Raw genomic sequence first — 19,752 nt, 5'->3', positions numbered from 1 at the left:
AATAGACTGTTAGAATTTGTATTATGGCAAGAAAAAAGCAGCTAAGTAAAGAAAAATGAGTGGCCATCATTACTTTAAGAAATGAAGGTCAGTCAGTCCGAAAAATTGGGAAACTTTGAAAGTGTCCCCAAGTGCAGTTGCAAAAACCATCAAGCGCTACAAAGAAACTGGCTCACATGAGGACCGCCCCAGGAAAGGAAGACCAAGAGTCACCTCTGCTTCTGAGGATAAGTTTATCCGAGTCACCAGCCTCAGAAATCGCAGGTTAACAGCAGCTCAGATTAGAGACCAGGTCAATGCCACACAGAGTTCTAGCAGCAGACACATCTCTACAACAACTGTTAAGAGGAGACTTTGTGCAGCAGGCCTTCATGGTAAAATAGCTGCTAGGAAACCACTGCTAAGGACGGGCAACAAGCAGAAGAGACTTGTTTGGGCTAAAGAACACAAGGAATGGACATTAGACCAGTGGAAATCTGTGCTTTGGTCTGATGAGTCCAAATTTGAGATCTTTGGTTCCAACCACCGTGTCTTTGTGCGACGCAGAAAAGGTGAACGGATGGACTCTGCTTGCCTGGTTCCCACCATGAAGCATGGAGGAGGAGGTGTGATGGTGTGGGGGTGCTTTGCTGGTGACACTGTTGGGGATTTATTCAAAATTGAAGGCATACTGAACCAGCATGGCTACCACAGCATCTTGCAGCGACATACTATTCCATCCGATTTGCGTTTAGTTGGACCATCATTTATTTTTCAACAGGACAATGACCCCAAACACACCTCCAGGCTGTGTAAGGGCTATTTGACCAAGAAGGAGAGTGATGGGGTGCTACGCCAGATGACCTGGCCTCCACAGTCACCAGACCTGAACCCAATCGAGATGGTTTGGGGTGAGCTGGACTGCAGCGTGAAGGCAAAAGGGTCAACAAGTGCTAAGTATCTCTGGGAACTCCTTCAAGATTGTTGGAAGACCTTTTCCGGTTGACCTTTTGTTGAAGCTCATCAAGAGAATGCCAAGAGTGTGCAAAGCAGTCATTAAAGCAAAAGGTGGGTACTTTGAAGAACCTAGAATATAAGACATATTTTCAGTTGTTTCACACTCTTTTGTTAAGTATATAATTCCACATGTGTTAATTCATAGTTTTGATGCCTTCAGTGTGAATGTACAATTTTCATAGTTATGAAAATACAGAAAAATCTTTAAATGAGAAGGTGTGTCCAAACTTTTGGTCTGTACTGTATGTGTGTGTGTGTGTATATATATATATATATATATATATATATATATATATATATAATATTACAAAGTCTGAGCTAAAATACAATTTATGTGGTCACATAGTTACATAGTGATAGATTTTGAGAAAAGACACGGATTCATCATGTTCAACCTTTAGGGTATGTACAGATGGTCAGGAGCCACTGCGGCCAGATGTTACAGCATAGTGGATGGGATTTCTAGAAATCACATGTCCACTATGCGTATCTGGGCACCTGCGGCTCACCAGCGCCAAACTGACATGCGGCGTGTCTTTGACACCCGCAGCATGTCAATTTCTCTTGCGGATCCGCATGTGGACTTTCCCCATAGACTAACATCTATGAGGAAACTCCACATGTAAAAAAAAAAATTAAAAAATGGCGCCGCTTATTTGCATAATGTGCAGAAGCCGTGCGGTTATTCCACAGTGTTAGGACCGCAGTTGGCTCCTGATCGTCTGCACATACCCTTAGTCAGCAATTATACTTTATCACTAAATCATTTATAACCCCTAAACTATATGTTATGAGGAATCATCCAGCCCTTTAAGGTCTTGTTATAGTGTCCGCCTACCTCTTGCATTAGAACGTTCCACAGTCTGACTGTTCTTACTGTAAAAAACCCTTTCCTATTTTTCTCCACGTGTAACGAAAGCTCCCTGGTTCTTTGTAAGGTCCTTGGAAGGAATAAATCATATGCCACACATGTATTTATAAAGAAAATGAGGTAACATCTGAGGCGCCTATTTTCTAAGCTGATCAAGTCCAATTTATATAGCCTTTCACAATAGAGTCCATACCATGTAATAATGTAGCTGCCCACCTCTGAGTCCACTGTAGCTTTCCAATAAACTTCCTAGAATGTGGAGCCAAAAACTGGATTTTAATCTCAAGATGAGACGATGCACATATTCATATTAAATTGGAATCACTGGCTTATATCTCTCTTTTTATACCCCTTAAAATCTTTTTTTGCTTTTGCAACCACTGCCTGACATTGAGCACTGCTACTTGGCTCACTTGTAACCTGAATTCCCAAGTCCTTCTCCTTTTCTGTAATTCCTGATATATTTCAGTGCAAGTAGAAATGTAATGTTACATACATACTGAAAAGTTTCTGAAAACAGGCTAGTGATTTCTGATCTTCTAGGGTCCGATTTCTTCTTGGTGGACGCCACGGGGAATTCAAGTTCTTACCTCCAGCTGGCTATGCTCCATGCTATGAGGCCCTGTTGCCAAAAGAGAAGATGAGAGTGGAGCCAGTAAAAGAGTACAAAAGAGATTGTGAAGGAGTTCGAGATTTGTTGGGTACAACACACTTCCTGTCCCAAGCCTCATTCATTCCTTGTCCCATTGATACCAGCCAGGTGAGCCTTCTTCTACTCTTCTATCACGCTTTAAAGTGTACCTGTATTTTCACTAAGCCATGTGAATTTCCCAACATCTATTTGCATGCTCAGAATAAATAATATTTGCACCCTTTTATAGATTGTTTTACCTCCTCATCTTGAGAAGATTCGAGACAAATTAGCAGAAAACATCCATGAACTTTGGGGCATGAACAAAATTGAACTTGGTTGGATCTACGGCAAGGTATATAACCTTTATCATTTATGGATTCTAAGGTTATATGAGATAACTGTTGGTTTTACAAATCCCTTTTAGAACATATATTAACATAATTGTGATAATTTTTATCAATGTATACTTTAGCTTTGCTCTGCATAATCTTTATGGAAGTTCACTAAGCGGTGTATTCCACATGCTAGGTTCTACTATGAGGTTTTGAGTCTTTAAATATTGTGAAAATGCCAACATTTATCATGCTCATATGCTTTCTTAATTTAAGGTAGTACAGAAATGCTAGCACTATTCTAGAGAAGACTATATCGATAGCACATCCCATAGCTAAATACCATCATGCTCTATGCTAGTGAGGTCAGAGCTAAATGTATGAGCCAACATATAGGATAAAAATTATTCCCGTGTGTATTTTTAAGATTTATTTTGAAGCACAATTTTACATCATTTCTTTCTGAGAAGAGCTTTCTCTTTTTGGGTGATTTGAAGTCTCACTATTTTCCATCTGACTTCTATAAATGTTCCCCAGTAAGAAACACTGTGTTCAGAACTATTATCTCTCAAACTGAGCGTTAGGATCAATTTACATTTTTTCCTGTGGTTTTCCATACTGTTGCACTTACAAATAAATGTAGAGAAATGGCCCATAGTCCTATTTATTACAATTGGTCGTGGGGCTTTCTAGGGTTTTAAAATCAGCAAAGAAGGAAAAGTGTTAATTCAGCTCACCACGTATGGACTAGAGATAGATATCCCAGGAGACTTCCAGGGTAGACAATCTGTGGTCTCCAGAGTACACGGTCTGTGATTTCGGTGTGGTGTACAGAGTATGCACTGGTCTGGCTTCCAGGTCAGATAGCTCTCTGTTGTCGAAAAGGAGATGTTCTCCAGCACCAAAGGATAGTAGTTAAAATTTAGCCCTTAATAATATAGGATAAAATAAAAAATGACAGAATAATAATAATCTTTTTATATATATATAGCGCCAACATATTCCGCAGCTCTTTACAATTCAGACAATTTACTGACATTATGGGCACTGTCCCCATTGGGGCTCACAATCTACATTCCCTATCAGTAGGTCTTTGGAGTGTGGGAGGAAACAGGAGAATCTGGAGTAAACCCACGAAAACACAGGGAGAACATACAAACTCCTTGCACATGTTGTCCTTGGTGGGATTTTAACCCTGGACCCCAGCGCTGCGAGGCTGCTGTGCTAACCACTGAGCACATATTAAAAAAAAAAAAGAAACATAATGCTCACATGTCCATACCTGCGGAATCACGTGCTCCGTTTTTTATTACAACCTGTTTTTGTTTTTTAGAGATCATGAATGTGAAATAAGAACTTTATTCAATGCAATTGCAATGCAGTTGTAGAAAGACCCTTCGTCATAGCTGACAGCTTAGTGTAGGGTGCTTCTTTACATAGTAAGTTTACCATTTAAGGAATCACCCCACACCAAGCTGTCAGCTATGACGAAGGGTTTTTCTATCCGAAATGCGCAAGCATTATGGGTTTTACTAATATGCGTTTATTCTGCCAATTTTTTTATATATATTTTTTTTATACGATTAAAGGCGAAGTTTTAACTACCGTACTTTTCTTTGGTGCTGGAGAACATCCCCTTTTGGACCATTAAAAAATTAGCAAAATTCTTAAAACAATACATGACATGTTGCGATGTGCGGATATGTAAGAAAGCAGACAAATTACAGGCCACAGCAGCAATTGGCTGGAGCCACACATTGTCGTGTAAACGCAGATACTGATTATTTTTTTTGGTATTTTGAGCAACCTATTAAAAAGAGTAAAGTTATGGGTTATTATCCATTATCACGCATTATACTGTACATTTTGATTTATAATGAAAGAGGAGGAATGATGTCAGTGTGACTATAAATTTCCACGGCTCAAATATATACCGTACTAGCAAAACTTAATCTTTACAGTGACTACAAATCTGATACTGTTCTTTTTTTTAGGTGCGAGATGATAATAAACGTCAGCATCCTTGTTTGGTAGAATTTTCCAAACTTCCAGAAACTGAAAAAAATTATAACCTGCAAATGTCCACGGAGACTCTCAAGTGAGTTTTAACTCTTATCCAATCTTGTAGAGTTTTTCTCTATTTGAAAAGTGATGAGCCTTCCCATTTCAATGCCTAAACACTTGGCCACTTACATATCAATCTGAAGTGCTCAACTTCTGCATGAGCAAGTACGTATAGAGGGGTGTATGGGCTCAATAGTAAGTCTATGGGCCCATACACTGCTCGGTGCGGAGAGTGGTGTATGGATGCATAGACTTACTATTGAGCACATACACTGCTCCGTGCACACAGCTCACTGAAATTCCTGGCATTTTAAAGCACAAAGGTCTGTGCTGAACCCCTCACTTCTCCAGATGGAGCTATCTTTTATAAATATTGCCCTGTCTATAGGAAATCCAAGATTTGCTACAATAACTAATTACCAATAATCCTGCTATATAAGATTAGATAATACTGCTATGCTATGCCTATGTAATACCAGCACGGTGATAGATTAATACCATCTTGCTGATCATTAGGGGTTATATACCCCAGAGTAAATTTTTGTCAAGTAGTAGTGCAGCCTTCCAAAATCCTAAAGACGTGTAATATACACACCATTAGCATTCGGCTTCACTTGCAGATTCAGTCACGTGATCACAAGTATGCGATTTGCTTACTTGTGGTCATATGCCAACTAGAGTCTCAGCTGCTTCACATACTTGTGGTCATGTGACATCTTCTGCAACCAGCTAACTTAGCCGAATGCTGACATTATAATACAGTACAATACACACCATTAAAATTTTGCAACCTGCAGCACTTGCCGACAGTTTACTCAGGGGTGTAGAATCCTTTTAACAAGCATGACTATACCAAGACCAATATTCACATCAATATTGCAATGTAATAGCTAAATAATACCGGAAGACCGTAACCAATTATTACCAGTATATACAGTAGTGATAGTACCACCATACTGATCTCTAATCTAAACCACTGTACTGAACCTGATATTACCACCATACATTATATTACCCTATAAATTATATTTATAGTAGAATTATATAATTTATGTATATTACCTTATAATGGTAATATTCATTCTACACCAGCGCTCGATGCACCATGTATTTGTATACTCTGCAGGTTCTCACCAATTATGTTCTCGATGATTGTAGTCTTTCATTTTCCCCTTTCTTTTCCATCCAGCCCAGACCGGCATGACTATTTCTTTCATCCATAACTCGTCCCTGCAAAATGTAGCACAGAGTCATCTTTGGCTTACTGCTTTACGAGCCCCCTTTTCACATTTCCCACCTCTATACAAACCATATCGTGCTATGACTAGTGCCGAGCAGAGTATTAAAGAGATTGACGCTACTTTAACATTGATGGCGTATCCTTAGGATAGATCATCAATGTGTGGTCGGTGGGGGTGCAACACCTGGCACTCCCGCTGATCAGCTGTTCTCGGTGTCAGCGATGGCTGGAACTGACAGGTTACGGAGTTTAACAGCTCAACTCAGTCTACTGTATAGTGGCCCGGCTGGGTACTGCACATCTGCCCCATGGCACATGTGTAGTGCCCAGCTGCAGCCACTATACAGTAGACAGATCTGCACTATTAAGCTCCGTAACTGGTCAGGCTGGACCGGCCCATTTGGCATTTGCTGAATTTTCCCAATGGACAGTCTGGCCGTGGTGGCAGTGGATGTGCATTTGTGACACGTGATTGCAGAGACCAGTGAATGATTGCAGCAGCCACGTAAATGGTGGATATGATATCATATCTGTAGAACTAGTGGGACCTCTGGAAAGGCTGAGCTAGGGAAGCAGGGGGGTTGAATAGGAGAGAAATTACTATTTTATTATTTCCAACCCATAACCTGTATTTCAAATTTCCCCACTAATCTAGAACTAAAATCAAATTGTTAAAGTCAGTTTATTATTAGCACATTCTTATTATATCATTCATTGAGATTATTGGGTTTTCTTTTGTAGGACTTTGTTGGCTCTTGGATGTCTCATTGTTCACTCAAATCAAACCGCTGAAGAAAATTTGAAAAAAGTGAAACTTCCTAAAAAGTAAGCAGATCAAAAACTGTATTCCTTATTAATATATGTAAAAGAAGTGAGCACCACAACTGTCAACAAATTAATCATGTATCTCTGATTCTAAAGGTATTAGTTGCACAGATTATATGGCAAAGTGTTATATTTTTTTGATGTAGATGTCGCCACCTACTGGTGATTACATGGACACTGTAATTAAAGGAACTTGTTTCATGTTAATTATGTCATTTTAGATAGCATTGCAACAATTATATATGTTTACAATTTCAAGTTGTTGCTTTGCTTTAATTTTGCTCTACCTTTATCTTTGTTAATTGAAGAAACAATAGAATTCAGTTCCATGCTTGTTAGAATTAGGAGTCCTTTCTACTATTTTGAGCGATTGCATCACTATTATTGTTTTCACCATGTACGGATTGGATTAGTTAAGGCCCCGTCACACTTAGCGACCTGTTAGGGATCGTTGCTGCGTCGCTATGTGGTCGCTGGTGAGCTGTCAAACAGGCAGGCTCACAAGCGATCAGGGGAGCAGCGACATCGTGGAAAGAATCTTTCCACGATGTCCTGCTCCTGGTTACCAGCCTGCTGAAGCAGGAGCAGGCTGGTAACCATGATAAACAGCGCATTACTAGGGGCACACGCGCACCTAGTAACCCGCTGTTTATAATGGTTACCACTCTGCTACGGTGAGCGGGAGGTTACCGCTCACCGTAGCAGAGTGGTAACAATGATAAACAGCGGGTTACTAGGTGCTCGTGTGCCCCTAGTAACCCGCTGTTTATCATGGTTACCAGCCTGATCGCTGCTCCCGCTGGTCACACACAGCGATGTGTGCTGACCAGCGGGAGGGCAAAGACCAAAAAATGGTCCAGGACATTTTGCAGCGATCAGCGACCTCACAGCAGGGGCCTGATCGCTGCAAAGTGTCACACATAGCAACATCGCTGGTGAGGTCGCTGTTGCGTCACCAAAACCGTGACATCAGCGATCTCGCTAGCGATCTCGCTATGTGAGACAGGGGCTTTAGGTTGTAGTAATGAGTGGAGTGACTACAGTTTCTCTGGGCAAACATTCCTATTTTTAGAATCTAAAAACTCAATTGAAATTCAGCCGATAACATTTTGATGCCTGAACTCCCCTGTTGGGAACAGTCAGTTTTTAATTAATTAAGCAGCGCTGCAGGAATTCCACTTCCCTTATTCATAAAGGGACAGCAATCAGATCAATTTTATCAGCATTCACTTATAAGTTCCAGCTCAGCTAATTGGAAAACATGTATTTCCCTATTACAGCTACATGATGTCCAATGGCTACAAACCTGCCCCTTTGGACCTCTCTGATGTAAAATTGTTACCAGCCCAAGAAGTTCTAGTTGATAAACTTGCCGAGAACGCACATAACGTCTGGGCAAAAGACAGAATCAAACAAGGATGGACCTATGGCATTCAACAGGTAAGCACCACCTAATGCTTATGTTAATACATATAATTCTTCGTTCTAAGATTCCAAACCACACAATTTAGGTTAAGTTTAAAGGATAGTATGATAATTATGCTAGTTCCATAGACAGACTTCTGGAAATGTTTACTATTTATCTTTCTGAATAGAACTTTTAGTGGTTATTTACAATAAAAGAGATAGGAATTCCAGACGTGCCCTGCTGCCATTACATTAGAGGACACCATTATTATAGAAGGCGTTACAGATATGCAATTCTTTGTCATGCCAATTGCAAAAAATATCGGAAGTCTATTCTCACAAAATACGAATATTATCATTCCGCACAGCAAACAAATAATATTATAAGAGAAAAAAAACGGGGGAGTTCCATGATTCCTGTTTTTTTTCATGGGCCTCGGAATGTGATAAGATAAAAAAAGACAATACCAGAATATAAGGTTTTTGATATTGTCATTGTATGAACCATACGATAAAATTGATGTGTTATAGACACCGCTTGATGTACACAGCAAATCAAACTCAAAGAACAATGGCAAAATTGCTGATTTTTTTCTAGCCTCCCTAAGAAAATAAATAAAGCTTATAATGTACAATAAATAGTTCTCTAAAAGCCAAAATGTTGCCATTAAAAAAATTCAACTTGCCCAGAAAAAAAAAAAAAAACTAAACCAGCACTGTACAGGATGATGAAGAAAAAGCTTTATTTGTACAAATATATAATTACATGTATCTGAAAGTGTTGTAATTTGAGCAAACTGTAACTAAACTTTATTCCTGTTTTTTTTTTCTTTATTTAGCAAGCACTTTAATTGCCTGCTGATCATTGGTGATCTGGGTCCTGGGTCAGATTGCTCAATAGTCCCCCCCGAACAGTGTGCAGCTCAGCAGACAGAAGCATATAGCTCCTATCTGAGCATGCACACAGAGTGGAATGTGGATTCAATAGAAAGCATGAAATCCATATCCGCTTTATGTGCGTGACGCGCCCAGGGGATGGGGATGACTCTGTACCCGGGCCTTTGCCTGGTTTCGAGGTGTCGCGGTGGTCGGCTCCTGGGCCCGTACCCTGGGGTCACTCTTGAAAAAGGGGTTTTGAACTTGGATAGAAATAAAAATAAAGTAAATAGTTTGTGACGCCACCTGTGGTACCTGGTAAGGATTACCAGCGCTGCTGCAGACCTCCGGGGGATGATGGGATGGCAGCTGGGATGTTTCGGCTCCCCACAGGCGAAGTGTGGCGTTTTATGGTGGGTGGTGATGCTGGGGCTTGTAGTGCAGGCGGGGTGGTGCATCAGGAGTAACTGACAGAGACAGGGGATTCGCTTCAATACCTTTACTGGTGCGGATGTCAGGTACGGTCCAGGGTACTCAGTAGGATGGGTGCACTTCAGGACTTCTCCCCAGTGAGCGGGTATAAGGCCTCCTGGTCCATGTCTGCCTCTCGGTATGCTCCTGGCCAGCCTGCAACTGGGCCTAGCTTATGTGTCGTGCTGTTCCTTCACCTGTCGCTTGGTAGTGGGACCTTCTGCTGGCAACCACTATCCCTGGTCGCCGGGGCCTTCGTGGTTCCTGGTCCTGTAATGGGTCTAGCTTCAGGTCTGCCGGGGACTTGTAGTCCTCCTGGAATGCCGGTGGTCCCTACTGGGTATAAAGGACCCTGTAGGCACGGACCCGGTGTCCGGTTTGTATCTTCGGGGTGAGCCTAGGATGCTCCTCTGCCCCCTTCAACTCCTCTCTCCTCTCCTCTTTGCCATCGGTCACACTCGGGGCCCTCAGAACTCAGCAGCAGACATGCTGCGTCTTCGCTGCTCTCAGCGTGAGCACGCTCTCAGACTCTCTGACTCTGTCTGACTGACTTCTGACTGAACTTCATGGCTCCACCCCCCATATATATATCTCCCTAATGGGCTCCCTCTGGTGGTATGAGGTGGAAGGGTGGAAGTGTTTGTATGTAGTGAGGGCCTCTTGTGGGGAAGTCCATCCATGCACCCTGGGTCCTGTGGTACCTGTGAACAGCAGGGTGCCACATGCACAGTTAGATAGGAGCTCCTGCCTGCTGAGCTACACACTATTGAAGGGTCTATGAAGCGATGGGTGGGGGTCTCAGGACCCAGCTTTGGAGTTTAGGTCCTAACACTCCCACCAATCTGCAATCAATTAAAGTGCCTGCTGAATATGAAAAAAAACTGGAAGAAAATGTAGTTACTCTTTAATCAAATAGCACAGTAACAAATGATACAGTGAAAGTTAAAATAGTAACATCAACTAAAAGAACAAAGGAAATTTCTCTTAGTAGTAGTAGTACCTTAGTATACCAATTATTGTGTAATATGTATTGAAAATCCAAAACGCGTTTTGGCAGTTTCTTATCTTGTTCTTTGCCTCTGAAAACAAAACCTATTGGATCCCCTCTATATATTTGTATAAGTTGTGTGAAACCACATAGGGATTGCAAGCCTAATATTACCTATATCTGATAATGCTTTTGAACGCTAGTTTTTAATAGAACTGAGGTGCATCCGACATATTGAATATTACATAATGAATGAGTCATCCCTAATTCAATTGACAGTTACTTAGTGTGGGCAATGTTCTGAGCTCCTCCCCCCTTCCCACCTAATTCCCACCTCCAGATTTGACCTGACTCAGAGAGTGCCTCTACCACCTCAGCTTCCAGTGCCCCTTCCTTCATGGCTGACACAGCCAGCAACACAGCTACCTCAAACCTCTCAAACAGAGCAAATCCCAACGTATGTTTCGCCTCACTGGCTTTCACTAGGCAAGTGGCCCTAGTGAAAGCCAGTGAAGCGAAGCATACGTTGGGATTTACTCTGTTTGAGAGGTTTGTAATATGCTATTTACTGCTTATTTAATGCATATTGCCACTTTGCACTGATGCACTAATGGCACTTTGTACTCACATGTTTGTTTACAGATATTAGCACTAGCACTTTGTATATATAAAATTACGTGGTTATGAAATGATTTATGTATGGTATAATTTATTTGCACTGTGGCACTTTTTATGGATATATCTGTCCATCAGGGATTGTTACCTGACCCGTGCTACATGGTTGCTTACCATATAGAATACCTCTCATCCAGCCTTTTTAATTGTGTACCCCCCAATCTTTTTGTGTGATATAATTGTATTTTTCTTGTTCAATAAAGATGTATTTTACTGATATTTGAAGTAACGTTCCATTTCTATAGGATTTAATGCTTTACATGGGTACGTGCTGTATGTGATCAACATACTTGTATATGCAATATTTTGCAATTTTTTTGTTAATAAAATAGGTAAACATATGTAAAGCAAAGTGTGGCAGCGGGTCACAGTAGAACTGTGGCATGTATGGGTGTCTGTTTGAACTAGTAAAACAGATGTGCAAAAACAAATCCTCCTTCCCAAAAGAGACATAAAATGAAATGCTAGGTAGGTACATGACTAAAAAGCCAGCATCTGCAGCAAAGCTATGTATTGGTGTGGCTTGTAAGAATGTAAAAATTGACTAGTAAAACAGGCATGCAAAAAACCTTTGACACTTTTGTGATGTAGACAGTTAAATGTCTGGATCTGGAATTTTGTTTTGTATGAAAAAAAACAATTGACCCGTCACAAAAAGGATTGCGCAAAAATGCAAAAACTCAGTACAGTCGCTTGTGACAAGCAAGCACATCTTCTCTGATTCTCTGAATGACACTGTTTTCGTTTTTTTTTTCTGTAAAATACATTGTGCTGGTTTCTACTTCTCTCTAGTGCATACGGAGTCTGTGCTGCTGGCTGGCACCTCTCCTATCTCTCTCTGCCCCTATCAATTAAATCTTTGTATTATTTGCAGACTACTATATTTATCTTTTTCATTATTTGTCCAATGCGTTAGGACTTTCTCTGTTTCTTCTGCTTAGCTGTGAGCTTTGACACCCTCCCTATATCTCGAGTTGCTTTAAAATTGCCTCTGCATTCCCTGCCTTGGCTTTTATACAGGCTTTTATAGTCTCTTCACAATATCTGTGCTATACCATGTGATATGATAGTTACAAGGCATTATAGGGAAACCCACATGGCTGTACCTGAGGTCATGTGAGCTTTTTCTGGCTGATGCAGTTTTCTGCAGTATGTAAAATGGAGACGGGCATTTTTTTATATTCACACGACTCAAATTGAAAATTGTTCGAATTCACCAGGACTTTCAAATTTCATAAAATTCGATTTTGCATTGAATCGATTTGGTCATTTCTAATAATTGATACTTAACTGACATTATCAGATGTTCTGATCTAGCAGTCTATCAGTCTCAAAGTGGAGGAAAGCACACAGCCCAGAAAAGTCTCTGAAGAAACGCCCAGTTGGCCTGCAAAGCAGAGATTCCACATCCAGCACTCCAAAAAGAAACAAATGTGAATGTCTTTGCAATGGAGTGATGCACCAGAAAACTGAAAAAAAAACAGCAGAATTGGGGAAACTCAGGGTTTTTTTTTAACAATGTATGTAAGTCAATTTATATTGGAGCTAGTGACAAGTCCTCTTTAAGCTATTCAAGTTAAGATCCCTGTATAATATAAAATCCATGATTACCACATTGCCACCCGTCTCAGTCGCAGACCACCAGATCAGGATTATTTCTAAGATCATGTAAAGCTATACTCTACAGTTTAGATAAATTCTGGTGAGTTCTCCCAGGTAACAAGGAATTACCAAAAGCAACCAATTCATATTCACCAGTTTCCTGAAAGCCCTAAAAAAAGTTCTATGTCAGCCATAAGATAAAAAAGAAATGCAAAAAAACAAACAAACTCTTGATCATTATTATTACTCAAAATAAACTGATCATAGAGCATGAGCAGCACAGTGGCTCAGTGGTTAGCTCTGTAGCCTTGCAGTGCTGGGGTCCTGGGTTCAAATCCCACCAAGGACAACATCTGCAAGGAGTTTGTATGTTCTCCCTGTGTTCGCGTGGGTTTCCTCCAGGTTCTCCGGTTTCCTCCCACACTCCAAAGACATACTGATAGGGAATCTAGATTGTGAGCCCCAATGGGGACAGTGGATATAATGTTTGTAAATCACTGTGTAATTAATGATGCTATATAAGTGAGTAAAATAAATAAAAATAAAGCTGTTAGGGAGCAATTGCATGTAAGAAGTGAGTACAGGCTTTTGTTAAGATTATGCCAGGGAGTTAGCATAGAAATATGTTCTTTAAGCAAGATACTTAGACAAATCTGAATGTTTCTAAATCTTATGTCTTATTTGTTTAGGATCTTAAGAACAAACGAAACCCTCGCTTGGTGCCATATGCTTTACTTGATGAACGGACTAAGAAATCAAATAGAGACAGTTTACGTGAAGCTGTCAGAACATTTATTGGATATGGCTATAACATCGAGCCACCCGACCAAGAAATCAGTAAGTTCATGATATTATAATTCATTTAACTGAGGACCAAAAGTAAAATATATGGATGATTATTTAGAAGAGATAAAAGCCAAAGCATCAGGAATCATCCACAAAATCACTTGGTTGTCATCATGGATGAAAAGTACTAATACAGGCCTATGGGTCTGTGAATATCACTGACAGTCCACAGTCTGTGTGCTGTCTGTGATTACCATTGAAAGGGATAAGAGAAGCTTTTTAATTTTATTTATCCCTACATGAAAAACACTGATGGTAACAACTGTCTAAACACTGATGAAACTCTGATCCAAAGCATTGATGACACTTTTAACATTTTTTGCCTACGCGAAAAATTATTGACGTCTGAATGAGGCGTAAGGGGGATTCCACTCAAGAACCTATGCATGCCACACACTCCAAAACACTAAAGTCTAATGTCTCAATGCATTTCCCCATAAGCAACTGTGTATCAGGAAACCAAGACATAGAAATCAAAAATAAATCTGAGATAATTGAATACAGATTCATAAAAATGTATTCCATCATGACAGCAGAAATGGTGATAACAAAATGGACTGTTTGGTCTCAACAGCCTCTAAGTATCATAGTATGTAGTTGGCTGAAGAATGAGTTAAAGAAGCACTCCCATGAAAGTTTTTATCCTATTAATATATTGCAGTCAGCAAATTGTAAGGCACTGTGTACTTACAATTGCTCATTTTGCCCTTCAACCCAGTTAATTCTTCTCTTTTCCATTAAATCTATGACCAGGGGTGGATTAAAAGTAGCCAGGGCCCGCGGACCCCCCCCCCCTCGGTATATGATGTACCACGTGACATGTCACATTATCCCCTTTGATAAATCATGTGATAGGTCATGTGAGCAACACACAGGTGCTTTGGTGCATATCTGTAGATGAAAAAGACAGAAAGCGGCACGCATAGCGCGTCGCGCAATTTTTTCCCTTGTGTACAGCGCTACGCATAACATAGCTCTAAACAAAATAGAGCAGGAGTGGGAGATCAATTTTCCCAAGGGGCCACATGAGAGACCGTGATTGTTGTGGAGGCCACACCAATAGGCTGAATTTAATTCTGCACAATATTAATATTGACATATTAATAATTAATTGTATGACTTAATATTGAGCACACTTAAGTATGCTGACATCCCACTATATACAGTATGAGCCCTCTACATACAACATGAGCTCCCTCATAGTCCTCTACATACAGTATGAGCCCCCACATAATCCCCCTATCTACAGTATGAGTCCCCATGTAGTTCCCTGTATACAGTATAAGCCCCACATAGCTCCCTATATACAGTATGAGCCCCCACATAGCCTCCTAGATACAATGTGAGCCCCCATATAGATCCCTAGATACAGTGTGAGGCCACACATATCCATCTATATACAGTATGAGGCCGCACGTAGCTCCCTAGATCCAGTATGAGGCAGCATGTAGCTCCCTAGATCCAGTATGAGGCAGCATGTAGCTCCCTGGATACAGTATGAGGCCGCACGTAGCTCCCTCGGTACAGTATGAGGCCGCACATAGCTCCCTGGGTACAGTATGAGGCCGCACGTAGCTCCCTGGGTACAGTATGAGGCCGCATGTAGCTCACTAGATACAGCATGAGGCCGCACATAGCTCTATGGGTACAGTATGGGGCCGCACATAGCTCCCTGGGTACAGTATGAGGCCACACATAGCTCCCTGGGTACAGTATGGGGCCGCACATAGCTCACTAGGTACAGCATGAGGCCGCACGTAGCTCACCAGCTAAAGTACACACACGCAGTCAGACACCAGCAGGAACGCGCACACAAAATCATGCACATGCAGTCGCACATGTAGTCATGTATATACATGCAGACTTGCACATATACGGGTCGCAGAAATGTGCACACACACAAACACATATACAGACATATACAAAGACTCATACAGGCCTAAACATATTTGAAGACATGCAGAAAAATACATATAAACAGACATATCACACATGCATAGATAAACACAATCATCATGCACACAGACACACAGGGGGTACATTGGGAAGCAATCACTCACCATCCCCCGGCTTGTCTCTGGTCCCCATCCTCCGGCTTGTCTCTGGTCCCCATCCCCCGGCTTGTCTCTGGTCCCCATCCCCCGGCTTGTCTCTGGTCCCCATCCCCCGGCTTGTTTCCAGGCCAGGTCCTCTCCGGCGGTAAGCACGTAATAGTGTGGACCGGGCGCACACTGCGTGATGTCACTTCTGCTGAGCAGACACGACCGTGCACAGGGCCGTGTCTGCTATCTGTGCACAGCTGCTGGGGGAGAGGCCAAGGGCTCCCCCGGTCCAGCCCGCTTGGGTATGCTGGGATTTGTGCGCCGCATCGACGGCACGGCGCATAAAACATTATAATGAGGGCAATCTGGTCATGGAGCCTCGGGCCCCTGGTGGCGGCCCAGATTGCCCTCATTATAATCCGCCTATGTTTATGATATCACATGATTAAAAACTATCTGAATTCTTCTAAGCAGCTGTAGAAACAGGAGCTCATTTTTGCCTGTATGACTCATTAGTCACTGCAAAAGTCCCTGGCAGGGGTGAGGAGGCAGCATCTGGTTCAGGAGTTGAAGAAGGAAATGATTTTTGCAGGGAAAAGCGACTTGATGTTTCTACATAGAGCAGAGAAAAGAGAAGAATTAGCTGGGTAGAAAGGCAAAATGAGCAATTGTAAGTACACAGTGCTATATAATTTGATGGTTGCAATATATTAATAAGATAAATACTTTGATGGGAGTGTTTCTTTTAAAAGTGAATTCATTTGTGAGATTGTTCTGAAGCCTGAATCATCTTCTAAGTTGATTTCTGACCATATGAAGGTACAGCTTTGGTATGGTTATTCATCAGCTTAGAGGAAGAGAGTCAAGGGTTACAAAGTCTGCCTTTAGAACGAGTTCGCTGGCTGATTCAATGTTAATTCAGTCTACAACCTGCTATGTACTGGAGGCTATAAGTACAAAATGGTACACAATTTTATATTAAACCCTATTTAAAAAATGCTTTGTAATCAAAAATTCATGCATCTAAGTATTAAAAAAGGCCCCTACCGTGTCCATGCTACAAATGAACAGAGAAGGCATAGTCAGTCATCTAAATATGAACCTTGTGAAATTGACTGGCTAGTTAAAAGCTGCTAAATGTTGTGCTGGGTGCACAACAACCAAGAATAGCTGTAGTCTAGAGTCTTTCCAGTTACAATGGAGATAGTCAGAGAGGAACATTTATATTTACTTTATTTACATCTTCCTCTGCGACTGTCGCCATTGTACTTTTGGTTCCTCTGGGAAGCGGTGCCAATTAAGTCTTTTTTTCAAATTTTCCAAAGGTATTTATATCCTTTAGGTTGATGTAAATTGTAGTTAAACAGCAACTGGAAAAAATCCAGTAATTTCAGCCAAATATTTTGCACTTATGTACAGCTATGAACAAAAAAATTATAATATGGAATGCCTGCCACATGACCCTAATAACAGTGACAGCCACATGACCTTTTATGAGTACCCTCCAGAGAACTAATAACAGCGACATCAGGAGAACCACCATAATTACAGTGATGGTCATAGGGTTATAGACAGTATTGGATACAAAAAAGTATAGGATGGATGTTGTCTTAAGGTGAAAGAGTAACCTTTGTGGTGATTGTGGACTTATGGATAGTATCAGAATAAGCACAGTAAGTACCGCTGTGCTCTGGAGGCACAAATATTGTAGAATCTCTCCTTCTCAACACCTAACCAGAAAAATTCATGTGTGTTTTTTTTACACTTGTTACCAACGATTCAACACCCATGGGATATGGCGTTGTGATTTCCAAATGGTAATTTGATGACAGCAGGGTGCTTCCTTACTCATAGCTCTTAATAAAAAACCCTTATCAATATTAGAATCCACAGTAAACTGTGAGATACATATTTTTACTGAATAATGGAATTTGGCACATTTACAATTATATTTGCTTACATTTTTCTTAATTTATATTCTGCTCTGCAGCTGACCAAATGATGGAGAGAGTCAGCATTGATAAGATTCGCTTCTTCAGGGTGGAACAGACCTATGCTGTGAAGTCCGGAAAATGGTATTTTGAGTTTGAAGTGGTGACCGGAGGCGATATGCGTGTAGGCTGGGCCAGACCCTGCTGCAGACCAGATATTGAACTTGGAGCAGACGATCGAGCATTTGTATTTGAAGGAAGCAGAGTAAGTGACCTCACTGTTCAGCACATTGTACAGCATATGACATTCCCTTTAAGCTACTAAGTTCATACTGAGGTTTACATCACATAATACCCCAAATCAAGAGATTTTAACTTTTACAGTGATAGTTTATCTATTGCCAAAAAATGAGCAATTACCAAAAATAAATGTGAAAAACAATACTCATATTCTTACCTCAAAGAAACTTTATGCATGAAGGTAGGCTTGGACTGGCTCACAGGAGAAGAGGAGAATCCTCCGTTGGGCCCCCATGCAGGAGTGGCACCCTCTCACATGAGCAGCACTTTGCATAATATACTTGAATCACTATGTACAGACAAAGGCAGCATCCTATTCATTTACCAATCTACCCAGTTCATTGTTATATAAATTTGTGATTAAGAATAAGGTTACATTTGCATTTGGCTGAAAAGTGGGGCCTTGGAGTTGATTACTATTGGGCCCTTGGCACCCCAGTTCAACACTGCATGAAGGTGTGTAAATTATTCTATGTTCCAGCCAAAGGGCGATATTACCTGTCCCGTGCCCAAGTGTCTCGAGGATAAAACATACATTAGTATTAGAAAAATATGTGGAGGGTTATGAGTTACAAAATAAAAATATATTATGGAAAACCACTCATATTATATTATTAACAGGGCCACTGTTGGAATATGGGAAGCTCATTCTTTGGTCGAAACTGGCAGCCCGGAGATGTGGTGGGATCCATGATTAACTTGGAAGACAAATCAATGATTTTCACTTTAAATGGAGAACTTCTCATCACTAACCAAGGGTCTGAGCTGGCATTTGCCGACTTTGAAATCGAGAATGGTAAGTATGACTAAAAGACTCTTTTGGATATTGTAAGCACTTACATTGTAGATTGTAAGCTCTTACGAGCAGGGTCGTCATTATTTTTGTGTTAATTATTGTATTATCTTTAACTATGTTACTTATGACTGTTGTATATGAACCTCTAAATTGTAAAGCACTACGGAACATGTTGGCACTATATAATTATTATTCTTATACTCCGATGTCAGAGGTAGCAATTAACTTATCTTTGTTTTTTGAGTGTGGGTAGTAATTGCCACACAAACATGACGAGAATATAAAGACTCCATGTAGATGATTTTCGACACAGGATGACAAGATTGTAAAAGCTGTTTGGTTTGGCAGCCTCATCTCCAATTCTTGCTTCATAATAACTTACTATCTGCAGAGTAACAAGTACATTGGCATAACAACAGTATACAGTACCCATAAGTGTCCCAACAATGCAAGATGCCCCTCCAGTAGAAAAGGAGCATTAGAGGTGAGGACAGTTGTGATCTGTATGCATTATAGAGCGATATTGCTAATCAAAGAGAAGAAACTTGGTGATGGTCTACAAGGCACCAAAGATGTAAATGAATGAAGGAAAGACTTACAAAGCAGAAAATGTTATGCAAATCATACTTTTCCACTTCTTGAACCTGATGGCTAGCATTTCTGGTTATAAAGTAGGTCCACTTGTTTAGTTGTTACCCCTTTGGGTATAAAGAAATACTGAATGTTTACTGCAAAGTCCAAGTGCGTGGAGCCTAGTTAGATGCACATACTGCATTCAGGAAAAGATTTTCTAAAGAAGACCACATGTTCACATTGTAACCATTTTTAATGGTGTAATGCAAAATAAAATGAGAAG

The 19,752-nt window shown here is 40.8% G+C and overlaps 1 protein-coding gene across 10 annotated transcripts in view; it reads left to right on the top strand.

Annotated features, from left to right (window-relative positions):
* The window catches only part of RYR3 (ryanodine receptor 3), a 786,940-nt gene that overhangs the window by 372,909 nt on the left and 394,279 nt on the right, over positions 1–19,752 (top strand). For all 10 annotated transcript variants that reach the window (XM_073638993.1, XM_073639000.1, XM_073639001.1 and 7 more), the window contains 8 exons: positions 2,411–2,627; positions 2,749–2,853; positions 4,828–4,931; positions 6,879–6,962; positions 8,243–8,402; positions 13,671–13,818; positions 17,860–18,065; positions 18,722–18,896. In XM_073638993.1, the coding sequence (XP_073495094.1) occupies positions 2,411–2,627; positions 2,749–2,853; positions 4,828–4,931; positions 6,879–6,962; positions 8,243–8,402; positions 13,671–13,818; positions 17,860–18,065; positions 18,722–18,896 (1,199 nt within the window). The remainder of the gene's footprint in view (positions 1–2,410; positions 2,628–2,748; positions 2,854–4,827; positions 4,932–6,878; positions 6,963–8,242; positions 8,403–13,670; positions 13,819–17,859; positions 18,066–18,721; positions 18,897–19,752) is intronic.

This window comes from Phyllobates terribilis, unplaced genomic scaffold (genome assembly GCF_046119375.1).
Source record: "Phyllobates terribilis strain yellow unplaced genomic scaffold, ASM4611937v1 Scaffold_7__3_contigs__length_470593459, whole genome shotgun sequence".
Lineage (NCBI taxonomy): Eukaryota > Metazoa > Chordata > Amphibia > Anura > Dendrobatidae > Phyllobates > Phyllobates terribilis.
The sequence above is the reverse complement of the archived record's forward strand: the minus strand, read 5'-3'. Positions and strand labels throughout refer to the sequence as shown.